The sequence below is a fragment of the Conger conger genome, chromosome 4 (genome assembly GCF_963514075.1).
Source record: "Conger conger chromosome 4, fConCon1.1, whole genome shotgun sequence".
NCBI lineage: Eukaryota > Metazoa > Chordata > Actinopteri > Anguilliformes > Congridae > Conger > Conger conger.
In genome coordinates this window covers 40,307-57,500 of record NC_083763.1, presented here as the reverse complement: position 1 = coordinate 57,500, position 17,194 = coordinate 40,307, and the positions used below count along the sequence as shown (strand labels likewise).

Below are 17,194 nucleotides of genomic sequence, written 5' to 3'. Positions count from 1 at the left end.
GGGCCTCTCTGTGCGGAGTTTGCATGTTCTCCCCGTGTCTGCGTGGGTTTCCTCCGGGTACTCCGGTTTCCTCTCACAGTCCAAAGACATGCAGGTTAGGCTGATTGTAGAGTCTAAATTGCCCATAGGTATGAGTGTATGAGTGTGTGAGTGAATGGTGTGTGTGCCCTGTGATGGACTGGCGACCTGTCCAGGGTGTGCCTTTCGCCCAGGGTGGTTTGAGTGCCTCACACTTTTCTCCTGGGATTGTCATGAACAACAGTCTGTAGAGTTTCCCTAGAATGGTGCAAAAAAATGCTGTGGGCAGAAATGCGTTGTTAATGAGAGAGGCCAGAATAGAAGGGCCAAACTGATGGAAGCTGACAGTAAAGTGACAGTAACCCAAATAACCACACACTACATCAGTGTCCTTATCTCTCACCAACGTGGTTATATCATTGCCATACATGCGTGTGTGAGAGAGTGTGTATGTGTGTGTGTGTGTGAGAGAGAGAAAATGAGGCAGAGGGACACAGAGTGTGGTTCTGACCCGCAGCGGGTCCACGAGAGAGAGCAGCTGCCAATCGTTCTGCTCCACAGCCTCCAGACACTGCAGCATGAGGCTCACCTGGAGCTCACTGAGAACAAACGCTCCGGCTGAGAGGGAGGAGGGGAGAGAGAGAGGAGGGGGGAGAGAGAGAGAGGAGGGGGAGAGAGAGGAGGAGGGGAGAGAGAGAGGAGAGGGGGAGAGAGAGGGGGAGAGAGAGAGAGAGAGGAGGGGAGAGAGAGAGAGGAGGGGGGAGAGAGGGGGAGAGAGGAGGGGGAGAGAGAGAGAGGAGGGGGGAGGGAGAGAGAGAGAGGAGGGGGGGAGGGAGAGAGAGAGGAGGGGGGGAGGGAGAGAGAGAGAGAGGAGGGGGAGAGAGAGAGAGGAGGGGGGAGGGAGAGAGAGAGGAGGGGGGAGGGAGAGAGAGAGAGAGGAGGGGGAGAGAGAGAGAGAGAGAGAGAGAGAGAGAGGAGGGGGGAGAGAGAGAGGAGGGGGGAGGGAGAGAGAGAGAGGAGGGGGGGAGAGAGAGGAGGGGGGAGAGAGAGAGGAGAGGGGGAGAGAGAGAGGAGGGGGGAGAGAGAGAGGAGAGGGGGAGAGAGAGAGGAGAGGGGGAGAGAGAGGAGGGGGGAGAGAGGGGGAGAGAGAGAGAGAGGAGGAGGGGAGAGAGAGAGGAGAGGGGGAGAGAGAGGGGGAGAGAGGAGGGGGGAGAGAGAGAGAGAGAGGAGGGGGAGAGAGAGAGAGAGAGAGAGAGAGAGAGAGCTCATGATTATGATCTGCTAAACTTTCATAAAGTTTTATTGTTTTTTAGTTACGTATAATGAAAAGAAATACCTCAAATCAAATATAAAAAGCTCAGGAACAACTTGAGTAAATTTAACAGTAAAAGGAACTTGGCATGAAACTGAAAAAAGGGGGCAAAATATTACAGAAATAAAACATAGCTAGCTAGCCCAACGGCCACAGAACTGTCACCTGCAACAACAGGATAAGTGGAACAAATCAGAGAAAACCACAATAAAAGGACATCCCACGAACAAAAGGAGACAGGAGGAAAGACAGGAACAAAATAACCTGGATAAAGTAAATAGGTAGGTTTCTTTATCTAATTAATAAGTTTCTAGCTAGTCAAATAGCTAATCCAGTTAGCCTGCAGCTAGAGTGAGTGAGCAGCAGACATTTTGACAGTTGGAAATGGATACATTTCTACAGCAGAATATTGGGCGGAGCTTGCGTAACCTAGCAATCAGCTACCCTGAAGAAGTCAGCAGTGAAACAGGGAGAAAGAGGCACAAAGCTAGGCTACTGAAAGAGACTCCAGAGACGCTCAGAGCAGATTTTACTGTGCTGAATGAGAGACAGGTGAAATCCGACCTGCTGTTCTACACAGAGCACCCAGAAGCCTGGTATTCTGCTCTCCGTGCAGATGATAAAAACCTGAAAATGGGCGGCAATAAAACAATGAGGCAATTGTACCTAGACACCACCCCTAAATTTAACATCAATATATATAACAACGGTACTGTCATGATTCAAGGATCTGAATTAAAATTACAGCAGTTTGAGACTAACTTTCAGAGACTAAAACATGAAGTTGAACAGAAGAAATCCTCTGTGCCCTATAAAGCCCCATCTGCTCCCAGTGTGACCGTATCAGCCTCCCTGACACACACAGTGCCCAGCCCTGCCCAGCCAGCCTCCTCCAGCACACTCACAGCCACTCACAGCCCTGCCACACCCAGAACACCGCTGTCTGTACAGCGCATCCAGGACTGCCTATCCCTCCTAGAGGTAGAATTAATTGAAATGAGAGAAAATAAACTGTCGGAGATAAACAGTATGCAGAGACTCACAACTGAATTTACCCAATTCAAAGAGGAAACCCAGACAAAAATGGGACAACTAGAAGAGCGCACAACTGATCTCCGTAAGGAAAATCAGACCCTAAGAGCAGAACTGAGGGATTTAAAGGAGGACCTGGAGCAGAGAGACACGCAGATCCTCAGTCTCAGAGATGAGCTGCTCAGTGTGAGAGCAGCTCAGCCCTCAGAACCCATGCAGACCACAGACTGCACATCACAGACTGAAAGCAGCCAGGCAGAGCCACAGGCCAGCCCCAAGCCCAGCACCGCCCCCCCTCAGGACCCCAGCCCTCCATCAGCATCACAGCCTGAGAACAGCCGGACAGAGCTACACCCAGCACCTACCCCGCCCTGCTCACAGCCTACTGCAGGGAACCAGCCCCCACCACAGCCCCCGAAAACCGCCATCCTCATCGACTCTAATGGCAAGTTCCTGCAGCACAGACAGATGTTCCCCACACACAGGGTAGGAAAATTCTGGTGTCCCAATACTGACACAGCACACAAACTCCTTTGTCATTCCCGACTAGGCGAGCCAGATAACATCATCATACACACGGGTACAAATGACCTGTGTTCTCAGGGAGAGAGGGTTTCACAGGCAGTGACAAAGGTGGTCCAAAAAGCACGCAGGGAGTTCCCCACAGCCAACATCACCATCTCCACCTTACTGCCTCGAAAGGACGTCCCTTCTGAACTAATCAACAAAATAAACCGAGCCATCACCACAGACTGCGCTACACTGACGGGAGTTAAAGTCACACATCACCCCACTCTGACCCCGGAGCACCTATATGACCATGTGCACCTGGACCGGAGCAGCGTCTGGATGTTTGCAGAGGACCTGAGAGGAGCAGCACCCAGCCCTCACGCCATCAGAGGACCACCACGCCACCACCAGGGAACAGGACGCACAGCCCACCCATCACAGAGGACGGATCCACCCAGCAGAGCCCCGCCCAGCCAACCCAACACAGAGGAGCCCCTACCCAACAGAGCCCTGCCCAGCACAGCCAACCCAATGCAGAGGAGCCCTCCACCCAACAGAGCCCCGCCCAGCACAGCATACCCATCTCAGAGGAGGCCGCTACCCAACAGAGCCCCGCCCAGCACAGCATACCCATCTCAGAGGAGGCCCCCACCCCACACAGCCTGGCCTGGAGACAACACATCTGGCACGGCCTACTACAGAGGAGCACAGCACAACAGAGTGCAGGTCACAGCACCCCCTAACACACAGCCCACCTACGCTCAGGTACTGTCTGGGAGGAACCACCCAGATTCTCCAGACTATGGAGAGGTGAGGCAATTATTACAGCTCATCTGTAGAATTATAGGATAAGTATGTCCATACATATATATAAAAAGAAAAGGAAAGGGGGTGTATATATGTGTATGTATGTGTATATATGCATATATGTAAACGTATGTGTATGTATATGTTTGTATGTATGGATGTATATGTATGTATATGCATGTATAGCCAATTTTTTTCATTTTTTATTTTTTATTTTTTTTACCACTTGTTCCTCTCTTGTTACCTCTTGATTTGTCTGTATTGCTTTCTATTATACAGATCTATAACAAATGAAATTTTAATGAAAATGAGATCATTACTAATTAGCTCTTGGAATATTCAGGGTTTGTATTCATCGACATTTGGAATTAAAACCACAAATTCGGAATTCCACACACACATATCTGGTCATGACATCATTGTTCTCTTAGAGACATGGTGCCGTGACAACACAAACACTCACTGTCCCCCAAACTATCGAGAAATTTTACTTCCATCCCTAAAACATAACACTATTAAACATGGCAGAGACTCAGGAGGGGTGGTGATATGGTACAAAGAGGAACTATCATCAAATCTATTTGAAATTGAAAGAAAACCAACATATATGTGGCTAAAATTAAACAAAAACACCATTGAATGTAATAATGACATATACATTTGTGCGGCCTACATTCCCCCTTTAGAGTCACCATACTTCGATGACAATTTATTTGAAATTCTCCATTCGGAGATCAGGCATTACCAGGCCCAGGGTAATGTCCTACTGATCGGAGATTTAAATGCCAGAACAGGATCAGAGAATGATATCGTGGATTCTGCTGGCAACAGCCACATTTTCAGAACATCCTCTGTCTACCTTAACCCCACCACTACCCAAAGAAACAGTCTTGATTATACTGCAAACAAAAATGGCAAAGAGTTAGTGCACCTCTGTCGATCCTTAGGTCTGTACATGCTTAATGGAAGGATTAGAGGGGACTCTTTAGGGAGGTTCACTTGTTGTTCAGCTCTTGGGACTAGTGTAGTCGATTATGCAATCACTGACATGGACCCCTCCTTCATTAGTGCATTCACTGTCAGACCACAGTCACCACTTTCTGATCACTGTCAGATAAATGTATACTTAAAAATAAATGGAAAAAAGATAGCCAAAGAACCCGAGCCCTGCAAAACATTTCAGCTGAACAAAACGTTCAAATGGGCTCATGACAGTGATGTAAAATTTAAAACGGCAATCAGTTCACCGGAGACTACTAACCTGATTAAAAACTTTCTCTCAAAAACATTCCAACCAAACCAATCTGGCATAAATATAGCTGTAACCCAAATTAACAAAATATATTATAAATCAGCCAACAAAGCAGGTCTCAAAAACAAAAGTCAGAAATCTGGCCTGAGAAACCCGTGGTTTGATGAGGACTGCAGAAGTGTCAGAAAAAAATTAAGACACTTGTCCAACCAAAAACACCAAAATTTGGAAAATCGTCAAAACTACACTGAAACACTGAGAGAATATAAAAAGATTTTAAGACACAAAAAATGTAATCATTATAATCAAACCCTCAGAGAAATTGAGGACTCTATTGAAAAAAATCAGTTCTGGGAACAATGGCACAAATTGAGCAACAGGAGCACACAAAATCTGGCTATACAAGACTGTAATACCTGGAAAACACATTTTGAAAACTTATATAAACAAATATCACCAAACAATCTCAATTTGGAACAGAACAAAATCAAAGAAAAACTAAAAATCCTAGAATCAACTATCAAAAACAATCAGAACCCACTTGACTACCAAATCTCAATTAAATAATTAGAAGACCAAATTAAAAAACTGAAACCAAGAAAAGCTTGTGGCCATGACAGCATCAGGACAGAGATGCTTAAACACAGCACCGCTGAGCTGCAGCTGGCCCTGCTCAAATTGTTCAATCTCGTTCTCCAAGCTGGCTGCTTCCCTGAGAACTGGAGCTGGGGGCTTATTTCCCCAATACACAAGAGTGGAGACAAACTAGACCCAAATAACTACCGAGGCATTTGTGTAAGCAGTAATCTGGGGAAGGTTTTCTGCAGTATTATTAACGCCCGAATACTGGCCTTCCTTACCGAACACAATGTCTTGAGTACAAATTGGCTTTCTACCAAACCACCGAACTACTGATCATATTTACACCCTACACACCCTAATTAATCAACATGTACACCAACAAAAGAAAAAAAAAATGTTTACATGCTTTATTGACTTTAAAAAAGCATTTGATTCAATTTGGCAGGAAGGTTCATATTATAAAATTCTCCAAAGCGGTGTAGGGGGTAAAGTATATGACATAATTAAATCAATTTATACAAATAATAAATGCGGAATAAAAATTGGCAATAAAAGGACTGATCTCTTCACTCAAGGGCGAGGGGTTAGGCAGGGATGTAACTTGTCCCCTACTCTATTTAATATCTATATAAATGAGTTAGCGGTGTTATTGGAACAATCTACAGCCCCTGGCCTAACACTAAACAAGAAGGAAGTTAAATTCCTCCTCTATGCAGATGACCTGGTGCTGCTGTCGCCCACTGAACAGGGGCTACAACAGCATCTGGACCTGCTAGAGCAGTACTGCCAGAACTGGGCCCTGACAGTAAACCATAAAAAATCTAAAATAATGATCTTCCAAAAAAAGGCAAGATCTCAGGAAAGCAGACACACGTTCAGTCTAGGAAACGCCGCCCTAGAACACACCCTGTCCTATAATTACCTGGGTCTGAAAATTAGCGCCTCAGGAAACTTTGGTCTGGCAGTGAATTCACTGAAAGAAAAGGCTTGCAGAGCCTTCTATGCAATCAGAAAAAAATTCTTCCAGATTGACATTCCAATCAGAATCTGGTCAAAAATATTTGACAGTGTAATCCTGCCAATTGCTCTGTATGGAAGTGAAGTATGGGGTCCACTCAGTCAACAGGACTACATTAGATGGGAGAAGCATCCAATTGAAGCCCTACATGCAGAATTCTGCAGAACAATTTTAAACATCCAACAAAAAACACCAAACAATGCATGCAGGGCTGAATTAGGACGATTCCCATTGATTATAAACATACAAAAAAGGTCACTCAAATTCTGGATGCATCTGAAATCAAGTCCCAAAACAACACTGCAGTTCCACGCATTTCAAACCCAAGAGCTGACCCTGAAAAGAGTCCACTAAGTCAGCTGGTACTGAGACTAACTAATCATCTCACATCTAACAAGAACATCTCTCAGGCCAGCACTGCTTCACAAACACAAATCAGAATAAACCAAATTGCTAAACAAAATAAAACCATTTATCTGGAACATTGGAACAACCAAACCAAAACACAAAACAAGCTTACTTGCTACCTGGCCCTAAAACGAGAATACAAATTGGCTGAATATCTTGTAACTGTCCGAGATATGAAGCAGAGACGACTCCTTACCAAGTACAGACTCAGTGACCCACAACCTAGCCATTGAAAAAGGTAGACATAAAAAGTCCTGGCTACCAAAAGAACAGAGGATATGTGGTCACTGTATGACAGGTGAGGTTGAAACGGAGGTGCACTTCCTTCTAAAATGTGAAAAATACAAAAATATCAGAAAAAATATTTTAATAAATTTAAAAACATATCCCCAACTTTCTCCATCTAGAAGAGAGCAACCAACTGCGATAGTCTTGGAGAGGGAACAACTGCACATATTGCAGTAAAATATGTGTCTGAATGTCACATACTCAGAGACAGTGAGTGACAAAACAAACAAACACACACACACACACACATACACACACACACACACACATATTAAATTTACCTGTTATATAAACTGTTATTATTAGATTAGCTTGTTATTAGTATGTTAGAAAGATGTGTCTAATTATATGTATGTATGTATATATATATGTGTATATACGTGTGTATGAATATGCATGTGCATGTATATGTGTGTATATATATGTATATATAGATTTATTATTGTTAATTATTATCCTTAATTTTTTTTTATTTATTTTTTTTATATAATAATCATATTACTGTGTTATTTTAATCTGTTTTTAACATGTTCCTTGCCATGCTTTGGCAATACAAATGCAAATTTTGTCATGCCAATAAAGCAATTTGAATTTGAATTTGAGAGGAGGGGGGGAGAGAGAGGAGGGGGGAGAGAGAGAGAGAGGAGGGGGGGAGAGAGAGAGGAGGGGGGGAGGGAGAGAGAGAGAGAGAGAGGAGAGGGGGAGAGAGAGAGAGAGGAGGGGGGAGAGAGAGAGAGAGAGGAGGGGGAGAGAGAGAGAGAGAGAGGAGGGGGGGAGGAGAGAGGAGGGGGGAGAGAGAGAGGGAGGGGGAGAGAGAGAGGAGGGGGGGAGTGGGGGAGAGAGAGAGAGGAGGAGGGGGAGAGAGAGAGAGAGAGGAGGGGGAGAGAGAGAGAGAGAGAGAGAGAGAGGAGGGGGGGAGAGAGAGAGGAGGGGGGAGAGAGAGAGGAGGGGGGGGAGAGGGGGAGAGAGAGAGAGGAGGAGGGGAGAGAGAGAGGAGAGGGGGAGAGAGAGGGGGAGAGAGAGAGAGAGAGAGGAGGGGGGGAGGGGGGAGAGAGAGGGGAGGGGGAGAGAGAGGGGAGGGGGGGAGAGGGGGAGAGAGAGAGAGGAGGAGGGGGAGAGAGAGAGAGAGAGGAGGGGAGAGAGAGAGAGAGAGAGAGAGAGAGAGAGGAGGGGGGAGAGAGAGGAGGGGGGGAGAGAGAGAGGAGGGGGGGGAGAGGGAGAGAGAGAGGGAGGAGGAGGGGAGAGAGAGAGGAGAGGGGGAGAGAGAGGGGGAGAGAGAGAGAGAGAGAGAGAGGAGGGGGGGGAGGGGGGGAGAGAGAGGGGAGGGGGAGAGAGAGGGGGAGAGAGGAGGGGGGAGAGAGAGAGAGAGAGAGGAGGGGGGGAGAGAGAGAGAGAGAGAGGAGGGGGAGAGAGCCAGGAAACCAATAACCCAAACCCAGTCACAGCTGCAGTCAGGCTGCTGAAGAAGCCCTTGTTTCCAAGACTGCACCCCGCGATTCATAACCTCCTGAATGCTAAACATGATGCCCATAAATCCTGCCTAACAAACCCAGACTCTGTCTCTCACAGATCCCACCTCACCAGCATCAGAGCAGACCACCCTCCGCTCTCTGGACCATGGCAGGTGGCTTGGACAGGCTAACCCCCGGTAAGATCAGCAGATGGCAACACCCTTTTCAATGATCGTCAAGAGATCGCTGAGAGGTGGGCCAAAGATTTCAGCTTCCTCCTTAATCAATCCCTTAACCCAATCCCTCTGCTCTCTACCCAATCTCCCCCAATCCCACCTCCCTCTGCCTGATCTCCCCCCATCCCACCTCCCTCTATCCAATTACCCCCCAATCCCACCTCCCTCTACCTGATCTCCCCCCATCCCACCTCCCTCTACCTGATCTCCCCCATCCCACCTCCCTCTACCTGATCTCTCCCCATCCCACCTCCCTCTACCTGATCTCCCCCCAATCCCATCTCCCTCTACCTGATCTCCCCCAAACCCTTGTGTGTGTGTGTGTGTGTGTGTGTGTGTGCGTGCGTGTATGTGTGTGTGTGCGTGTGTGCCTGTGTGTGTGTGTGTGTGTGTGTGTGTGTGCGCGTGTGTGTGTAAGCAGGCCTTACCTCTGTAATACTTGCGTGTGTGAGACTGGTGCTTGAGCAGTGGTCGTAGCTGCACAGACAGGCAGCGTTCCTGCAGACTATGGAGCAGCCAGAGGTGGGCCTTGTGCCCCTCTCCACAGAGCTGCGCCGTGGGCCCCTCTCCACAGAGCTGCGCCGTGGGCCCCTCTCCACAGAGCTGCGCCGTGGGCCCCTCTCCACAGAGCTCCACCCTGTGCCCCTTTCCACAGAGCCAGGTGCCTGAGCTTGCCAGCTCAAGCTCACCAAACTCCAGGAAGAGAAGGAGAGCTGTCTGAGAGCGTTGCTAACATACACACACACTCACACACACACACTGGGGGTGAGGGTGGATGGTGAGGGTGAGGGTGGGTGAGGGTGAGGGTGAGGGTGGGTGAGGGTGAGGGTGAGGGTGGGTGAGGGTGAGGGTGAGGGTGAGGGTGGGTGAGGGTGAGGGTGAGGGTGAGGGTGAGGGTGGGTGAGGGTGAGGGTGAGGGTGGCAATAGTTTTACTGATCTAAGGGGGAGGAACCAGGGAGGAACAGGCCTATCACGAAACAGAGTTAACTTTATGTTACGGCATCCATCAGTGATGTACAGCTACTGCAGCCAATATAAAAAATATATAAATAAAGCAGGCCAATTTTCCGATCACGGATAATGAATCCAATTATTTGTACAACATTCGTTTTCAGAAAAAAGGCAATAGTTGTTACAAGTACTCTTCTTAAAACGAATGGAGACTGCAATACATAAGGCCACCGAATCATTGGTTTTACTGGCTTGGAGCTGTTGGTATGTTACCTGTTCAACATGAAAGGCCAGGTGGGGACAAATGTAACGCACACACCAGACAAAGCGCCAGTAATTTGTCTGTCTGCAGCTCACCTGTAACACAAACACATCACCGTGTCATTACACGACGCCCCACACCTACTGACACATGAATACAAAAACACCCATCTCCCAAGACCACTTGCTATAGTACTGCATGTATGTGTCCTAAATTAGGGAGCTCTACCTCCTACCATTCACTGCAATGCTATAGCCCGCCTCAATGAGAGTCTGGCAAACACCACCCATCTTACCCGTGACCCTAACCTAACCCTAAATCGTAAACATAAACCCTAACCCTAAACATAAGATTAAACTGCCACCCTAACCTATCCCTAAACCATAACCATAAATCATATCCTTAACACAAAACATAACATTAAACCCTAACTCCAACCCTAAACAGTAGCCATAAACCATCATTTTAATCCTAAACATAACATTAAACGATAAACCTAACCCTTACCCATAAACATAACCCTAAACCAGGGGTCGGCAACCCTGGTCCTGGAGAGCCGCAGGGTGTGCTGGCTTTCATCTCCACGTTAAAATAAGCAACCGATTCAGACCCAAGAAACCAGGTGAGGTGAGTTAATTGTGTAATCAAAGGCTTTCATTGATCAATTAATGCCAAGTAACAACGAAAGCCAGCACACTCTGCGGCTCTCCAGGACCAGGGTTGCCGACCCCTGCCCTAAACCCTAACCCTGAACCATAAACGTAAAGCTAAATCCTAACCCCAAACCCTAACCCTGAACCGTAAATGTGAAGCTAAACTCTAATCCTTAACCCTAACCCTGACTCTGACTCTAACCCGTAACCCTAACCCTAAAACCCAATCCTGAACCCTAACCCTAAAGCCCAATCCTGAACCCTAACCCTAACCCTAAAGCCCAATACTGAACCCTAACCCTAACCCTAAAACCCAATCCTGAACCCTAACCCTAAAGCCCAATCCTGAACCCTAACCCTAACCCTAAAACCCAATCCTGAACCCTAACCCTAAAACCCAATCCTGAACCCTAACCCCAAAGCCCAATCCTGAACCCTAACCCTAACCCTAAAGCCCAATCCTGAACCCTAACCCTAACCCTAAAGCCCAATCCTGAACCCTAACCCTAACCCTAAAGCCCAATCCTGAACCCTAACCCTAACCCTAAAGCCCAATCCTGAACCCTAACCCTAACCCTAAAGCCCAATCCTGAACCCTAACCCTAAAACCCAATCCTGAACCCTAAACCTAAAGCCCAATCCTGAACCCTAACCCTAACCTTAACCCTAAAACCCAATCTTTTCACCCACACGAAATCAAATTAGTTTACTGGACAAAGGCCTATCATTCGTACCGACGGCAAACATTAGAAAGAAACAAAAAGAAACCCTCAAAGGAGAAGCTCAGGAGTTTCACAGAAAGCTGAAACTAGCTGTCTTTTTTGAGGGATCAGAAAACACAGACAGAACACCCTTTATGGCCCGATCCAACTGGGAACCCAGGGAGAGCCAAATCCCGGGTACAATCACACAACTCATAAAAGACAACAACACCCTGATCAAGGCACTTAACCCCCAAACCCATAAAGACAAAAACAACCTCAGCAGAGGAGAGAGCCAAGCACTACATCAGCTGGCAAACAATAAACAAATTGTCATCAAACCAGCTGACAAGGGGAGTGCCATAGTAATCATGGACAGAACACAATACATTCAAGAAGCACACAGACAATTAAACAACACTACACACTATAAAAAATGAATTCGACCCATATATCTAGACACAGCACAAGAAATATATGACATTATACAGACACTATTAGAAAACAATTACATCACAAAAAAACAAAGTTTTTACCTAAGGGGGGAGGAAAATCCTAGACCAAGGGTTTTTTACCTCCTCTGCAAAATACACAAACAGCCTCAGTCCTGGAGTGTACCATATGAGATCCCGGCAGGGAGACCTATTGTTTCAGACTGCAACAGCGAATCCTACAGGATCGCAGAATACATAGACTATTTCCTCACTCCACTGTCAACTAAACACAACAGTTACATAAAAGACACATACGACTTCATACGCATAGTTAAAAACACTAAAATAACACAGGACACCATTTTATTCACAATTGACATAGATAGTCTCTACACAAACATAAACACTGCAGCAGGGCTAACAGCTGTAAAACTCTGGATGGAGAAATACCCGGACGACAGCCGCCCGGATACATCTCTCCTACAACTGTTAGAAATCAGCCTGACAAAAAATGATTTTGAATTCAACAAAGAATTCTTTTTACAAATCAGCGGCACAGCGATGGAAAAAAAAAAATTTGCACCGGCCTACGCAAACATTTACATGGCACACTGGGAGGAGACTGTTTTTCAAAAATGCCCCAAATTACCCACCAATTATTTTAGATACTTAGATGACATATGGGGAACATGGACACACAGTTTAGAGGACTTCAAACACTTTATACAAATCCTCAACACACACCATAGAATGATAACAGTTAAATACATCACGCATAACCAACAAATAGATTTCTTGGACACTACCACATACAAGGGACCCACTTTTTCCCAAACACACACTTTAGACACTAAAGTTTTCTTTAAAGATACTGACACACACACACTTTTACATAAAAACAGTCTCCACCCTAAACACACTTTCAAGGGCCTGATCAAATCACAATTGCTCAGGTTCAACAGGATTTGCACACAGGTAATAGATTTTGAAGAGGCTACCCAGACCCTCTTCAATGCATTAAAACCAAGGGGGTATTCCAGATCTTTCCTTAGACAGGTCCGGAAAACTTTCTTAACCACCAGACAACAAGACACGCGCAAAATCATTCCGCTAATCACCACCTACTCAGCATTTAGCCTAGCTGCAAACAGAAAAATTAAATTAAATCTAACCCGCACTCTACAGAACACAAACATTATCCAGGACTATAAAATTATCTCAGCATATAAAAGAAATAAAAATCTTAAAGATCATCTGATAAGCAGCAAACTACCAGAAATTAATACTTTACCGACACAGGGCCCAATATTTTACAAACAAGCCACTACAGTCAGAAACACCACTACCAACACAACCTACATAATAAAACACTAACTAAAAACACTAAAAACTGCATATATGCCATTAAGTGCAAACAATGTGGTATAATATATGTAGGAGAAACAGGGAACACAATTAAATGTAGACTAGCACAACATATATACAACATTAGAAATCACAGAGAGACAGACACACACCTGGTGGCTCATTTCCTTCACCATGGACTTGAGGCACTAGAAATATCGGGCCTTCAAATGAACAATAATTGGACACCGGAGGAGAGACGCAGGTTTGAGAAACACTGGATTCTCAAACTTAGCACTCTATTTCCAAGAGGACTAAATCAACGCACATAGAGCACCGACACAAGAGGGACCAAATTCTTCCTACTTAAAGGCTTCAGTACCCTGAATGGCCAGTGCAAACTTTTATTTCCCAAGAGGCCCTAATATGGGACAACTTGGGAAATAAAGATTTCTTACTTACCTAAAACCCAATCCTGAACCCTAACCCTAAAACCCAATCCTGAACCCTAACCCTAAAGCCCAATCCTGAACCCTAACCCTAAAACCCAGTCCTGAGACCCACGTGTTGGGGCTCCAGCCGGTGGCTCAGGATGCGGTGCATGTCCGTGTGCAGGCGCTGCAGGCCTCGCCGGCCCCAGCCATAGGGGTCCGAGCTCAGCAGCCCCTCTGCCGTCCGCTTCAGGCTGCAGAGCAGCCGCCTGTGCTCCCGCCTGGGGGCCAATCACAGAGCAGAGTAACCCACACATCACACAGCCAATCACAGAGCAGAGTAACCCACATATCACACAGCCAATCACAGAGCAGAGCACATGTATATTGGGGCGGTCTGTAGCGTAGCGGTTAAGGTAAATGACTGGGGCTCGCAGTGTAGCCACAATAAGATCCGCACAGCTATTAGGCCCTTGAGCAAGGCCCTTAACCCTGCATTGCTCCAGGGGAGGATTGTCTCCTGCTTAGTCTAATCAACTGTACGTCGGTCCAGATAAGAGCGTCTGCCAAATGCCAATAATGTAATGTAATGTAATATTACACAGCATACCTGGAGTAAACCGTTCAGTTTGATCTCCATAATGGCTAGATATTAAACTGCCAGACAGACCCGAACCTAACCCTAACACAAATAGGAATGATGCTTATTTAGGCTATCATACCACTCTTAATTTCTACAGTGCCTCATCTTTCTCGGTTTCATCCTGCCCTCCCTCCCCTTGAGCTCATCGTCCACTCCACCCACGCCCCCACTCTGGGGTCAGTACTGCTGCTCTGCTGCTCTGGGGTCAGTACTGCTGCTCTGCTGATCTGGGGTCAGTACTGCTGCTCTGGGGTCAGTACTGCTGCTCTGCTGCTCTGGGGTCAGTACTGCTGCTCTGCTGATCTGGGGTCAGTACTGCTGCTCTGGGGTCAGTACTGCTGCTCTGGGGTCAGGACTGCTGCTCTGGGGTCAGTACTGCTGCTCTGCTGCTCTGGGGTCAGTACTGCTGCTCTGCTGATCTGGGGTCAGTACTGCTGCTCTGGGGTCAGTACTGCTGCTCTGGGGTCAGGACTGCTGCTCTGCTGCTCTGGGGTCAGTACTGCTGCTCTGCTGATCTGGGGTCAGTACTGCTGCTCTGGGGTCAGTACTGCTGCTCTGGGGTCAGGACTGCTGCTCTGCTGCTCTGGGGTCAGTACTGCTGCTCTGCTGATCTGGGGTCAGTACTGCTGCTCTGGGGTCAGTACTGCTGCTCTGGGGTCAGTACTGCTGCTCTGGGGTCAGTACTGCTGCTCTGCTGCTCTGGGGTCAGTACTGCTGCTCTGCTGATCTGGGGTCAGTACTGCTGCTCTGGGGTCAGTACTGCTGCTCTGGGGTCAGTACTGCTGCTCTGGGGTCAGTACTGCTGCTCTGGGGTCAGGACTGCTGCTCTGCTGCTCTGGGGTCAGTACTGCTGCTCTGGGGTCAGTACTGCTGCTCTGGGGTCAGTACTGCTGCTCTGGGGTCAGTACTGCTGCTCTGGGGTCAGGACTGCTGCTCTGGGGTCAGTACTGCTGATCTGGGGTCAGGACTGCTGCTGTCTCCATCTGCCGACGCATCCTGGACGTGCTACTACTTATTTTTGTGGTATTTTGTTTTTCGCTGCTGCACTTTGTGCTGTATGCTTGAAAAGTGCTATACCAATAAATATATTGGTAGTAGTAGGAGTATTATATTAACGAATAAATCTACAATCTCATGAATTGACCAACAGTGTATTCCCACTGTGAGAATTACGATACACATTCTTGAGCGCCTAAAACTTCACTTGATACAAAATATTTACAATTATTATGCCTAAAAGCTAAAAAGGTCAAACTCACACCAAATGTATTCTTAAACTTAAGAATAATATTTAATTAAGGGAAGTAGATATTGACGCACAGAGTTCAAGAAGCTTGCATTATGTTGGCTACTGTATTCTCTTCGTTGAGAATTTCGCTCAAAATGTTCATATAGTGTAACTTAACCACGGAGAAAGCCAGCCGATTAATTCACCCTCCCCCCAGCGAACAAAAACCCATTTGCTGTACCGGAATGTCCTGGAGAGACACCCTTTCCAATGAGTTGCTTGGTCGAAGGGTGGTGCTTTTAAAGCTTTTATTTCAAGCCGATAACCTGACCAGGTTAGCCATGTATTATACGTTGCTTTGGTGATATACATAGATTTAAAGTAACTCAGCTTCCTAGTACGGTAAACCCAGGGTTAGACCTCGCTAAAGTGCAAACACAATCCGTTTTACAGCGTGTGTGAGTTCCTCTTTTCCCTGTAAAGGTAGGAAGCTGCGTGGTAAATGTATGGCAACATGTTGCATCAAACAATGTCAACAAGTAAACATAAAAATGTGTGCTTTTCTTCGACTTCGCTTTCAATCGCTTTCTATACACAAAACGGGAAACTACATGAACAGCATTAACTAGCCTAACAAGTCAGGACATCACTGAAACAAGCAAAAATGTCACGCCCTAACCTAGCTTTTATTCATATTAACCTACTCCTGACTTATTTACACATTCATTATGTTGTAATTGTGTGAATGGCAAAGCACGTTGAAATGTATAAATCTCGACAGCCATGTTAGTAAATAAGACGGTTAACTTTGATATACTAGCCTACTCTCTACATTTAGCCGTATATATCATCGCGAGTAGGCTAGATATCCAGAATCCCTGAGGACAGAGGTGTCCAATCTTATCGTAAAAGGGCCGGCGTGGGTGCAGGTTTTTGTTTTAACCCAGCAGTAACACACCTGATTATACTAATGAACTAATCGTGGTCTTTAATCAAGACCTTGATGAGTAGAATCAGCTGTCTTAGTCCTGTGCTAAAACAACAACCTGCACACATGCCGGCCCTTTCTGGATAAGATTGGACACCCCTGCCTGAGGACCACGAGCACGGGACTTGTGACAGTGGCATCCACAGATTTTTGGAAAACCAGCAGCATCATGCGGTTCTACGCAAACTACAAACATCGCTAAATTTAGCATTTGGCCCCTTAGCACACAGGAAGAACGCAAGTTGGATTCTGCAGATATATCACTGATTATGTCTGAAACGAAGTTAGCTGCTGAGCTAGCCGAGGCTTCCTAATTAGCCAAACTGTGGCATTTCATACGCGCAGATTTCCAAGCAAATGCCTGCAACACTGAGTCTAAAAATAACCATAAATGGCAACAAACACAGGTGCCACTCACCTGCGCACACTGACATCTGTCTCCGTAATCTCCATGATTCCTATAGCAGCAGGGAAGACCGAGATAATCAGCGTCCCTCGTTGGTTCTTCAACGGGGAAAGACGTCATGAACTTTCCAAAACGAACTCCTTATTCCACTTTAGTCACGCCACGTGCAACTATGCGGCGTGTTTCTTAGTTTCTATGACATTTCTTCTCCTGCCAGTGTGGAGATTGCACAGTGCAG

General features: G+C 46.5%; 1 protein-coding gene across 3 annotated transcripts in view; it reads right to left on the bottom strand.

The window, feature by feature from the left end:
* Positions 1 to 17,138, bottom strand: part of LOC133126171 (run domain Beclin-1-interacting and cysteine-rich domain-containing protein-like) — a 34,355-nt gene extending 17,217 nt beyond the window's left edge. For all 3 annotated transcript variants that reach the window (XR_009708510.1, XM_061238094.1, XM_061238095.1), the window contains exons 1-5: positions 16,969 to 17,138; positions 13,825 to 13,972; positions 10,140 to 10,223; positions 9,343 to 9,607; positions 530 to 636 (exon numbers count right to left, since the gene is read on the bottom strand). Coding sequence is in view for 2 of the 3 variants with exons in the window: in XM_061238094.1 (XP_061094078.1) it covers positions 530 to 636; positions 9,343 to 9,607; positions 10,140 to 10,223; positions 13,825 to 13,972; positions 16,969 to 17,003 (639 nt within the window). In the remaining variant the exon portion in view is untranslated. The remainder of the gene's footprint in view (positions 1 to 529; positions 637 to 9,342; positions 9,608 to 10,139; positions 10,224 to 13,824; positions 13,973 to 16,968) is intronic.
* Positions 17,139 to 17,194: the final 56 nt, after the last annotated feature.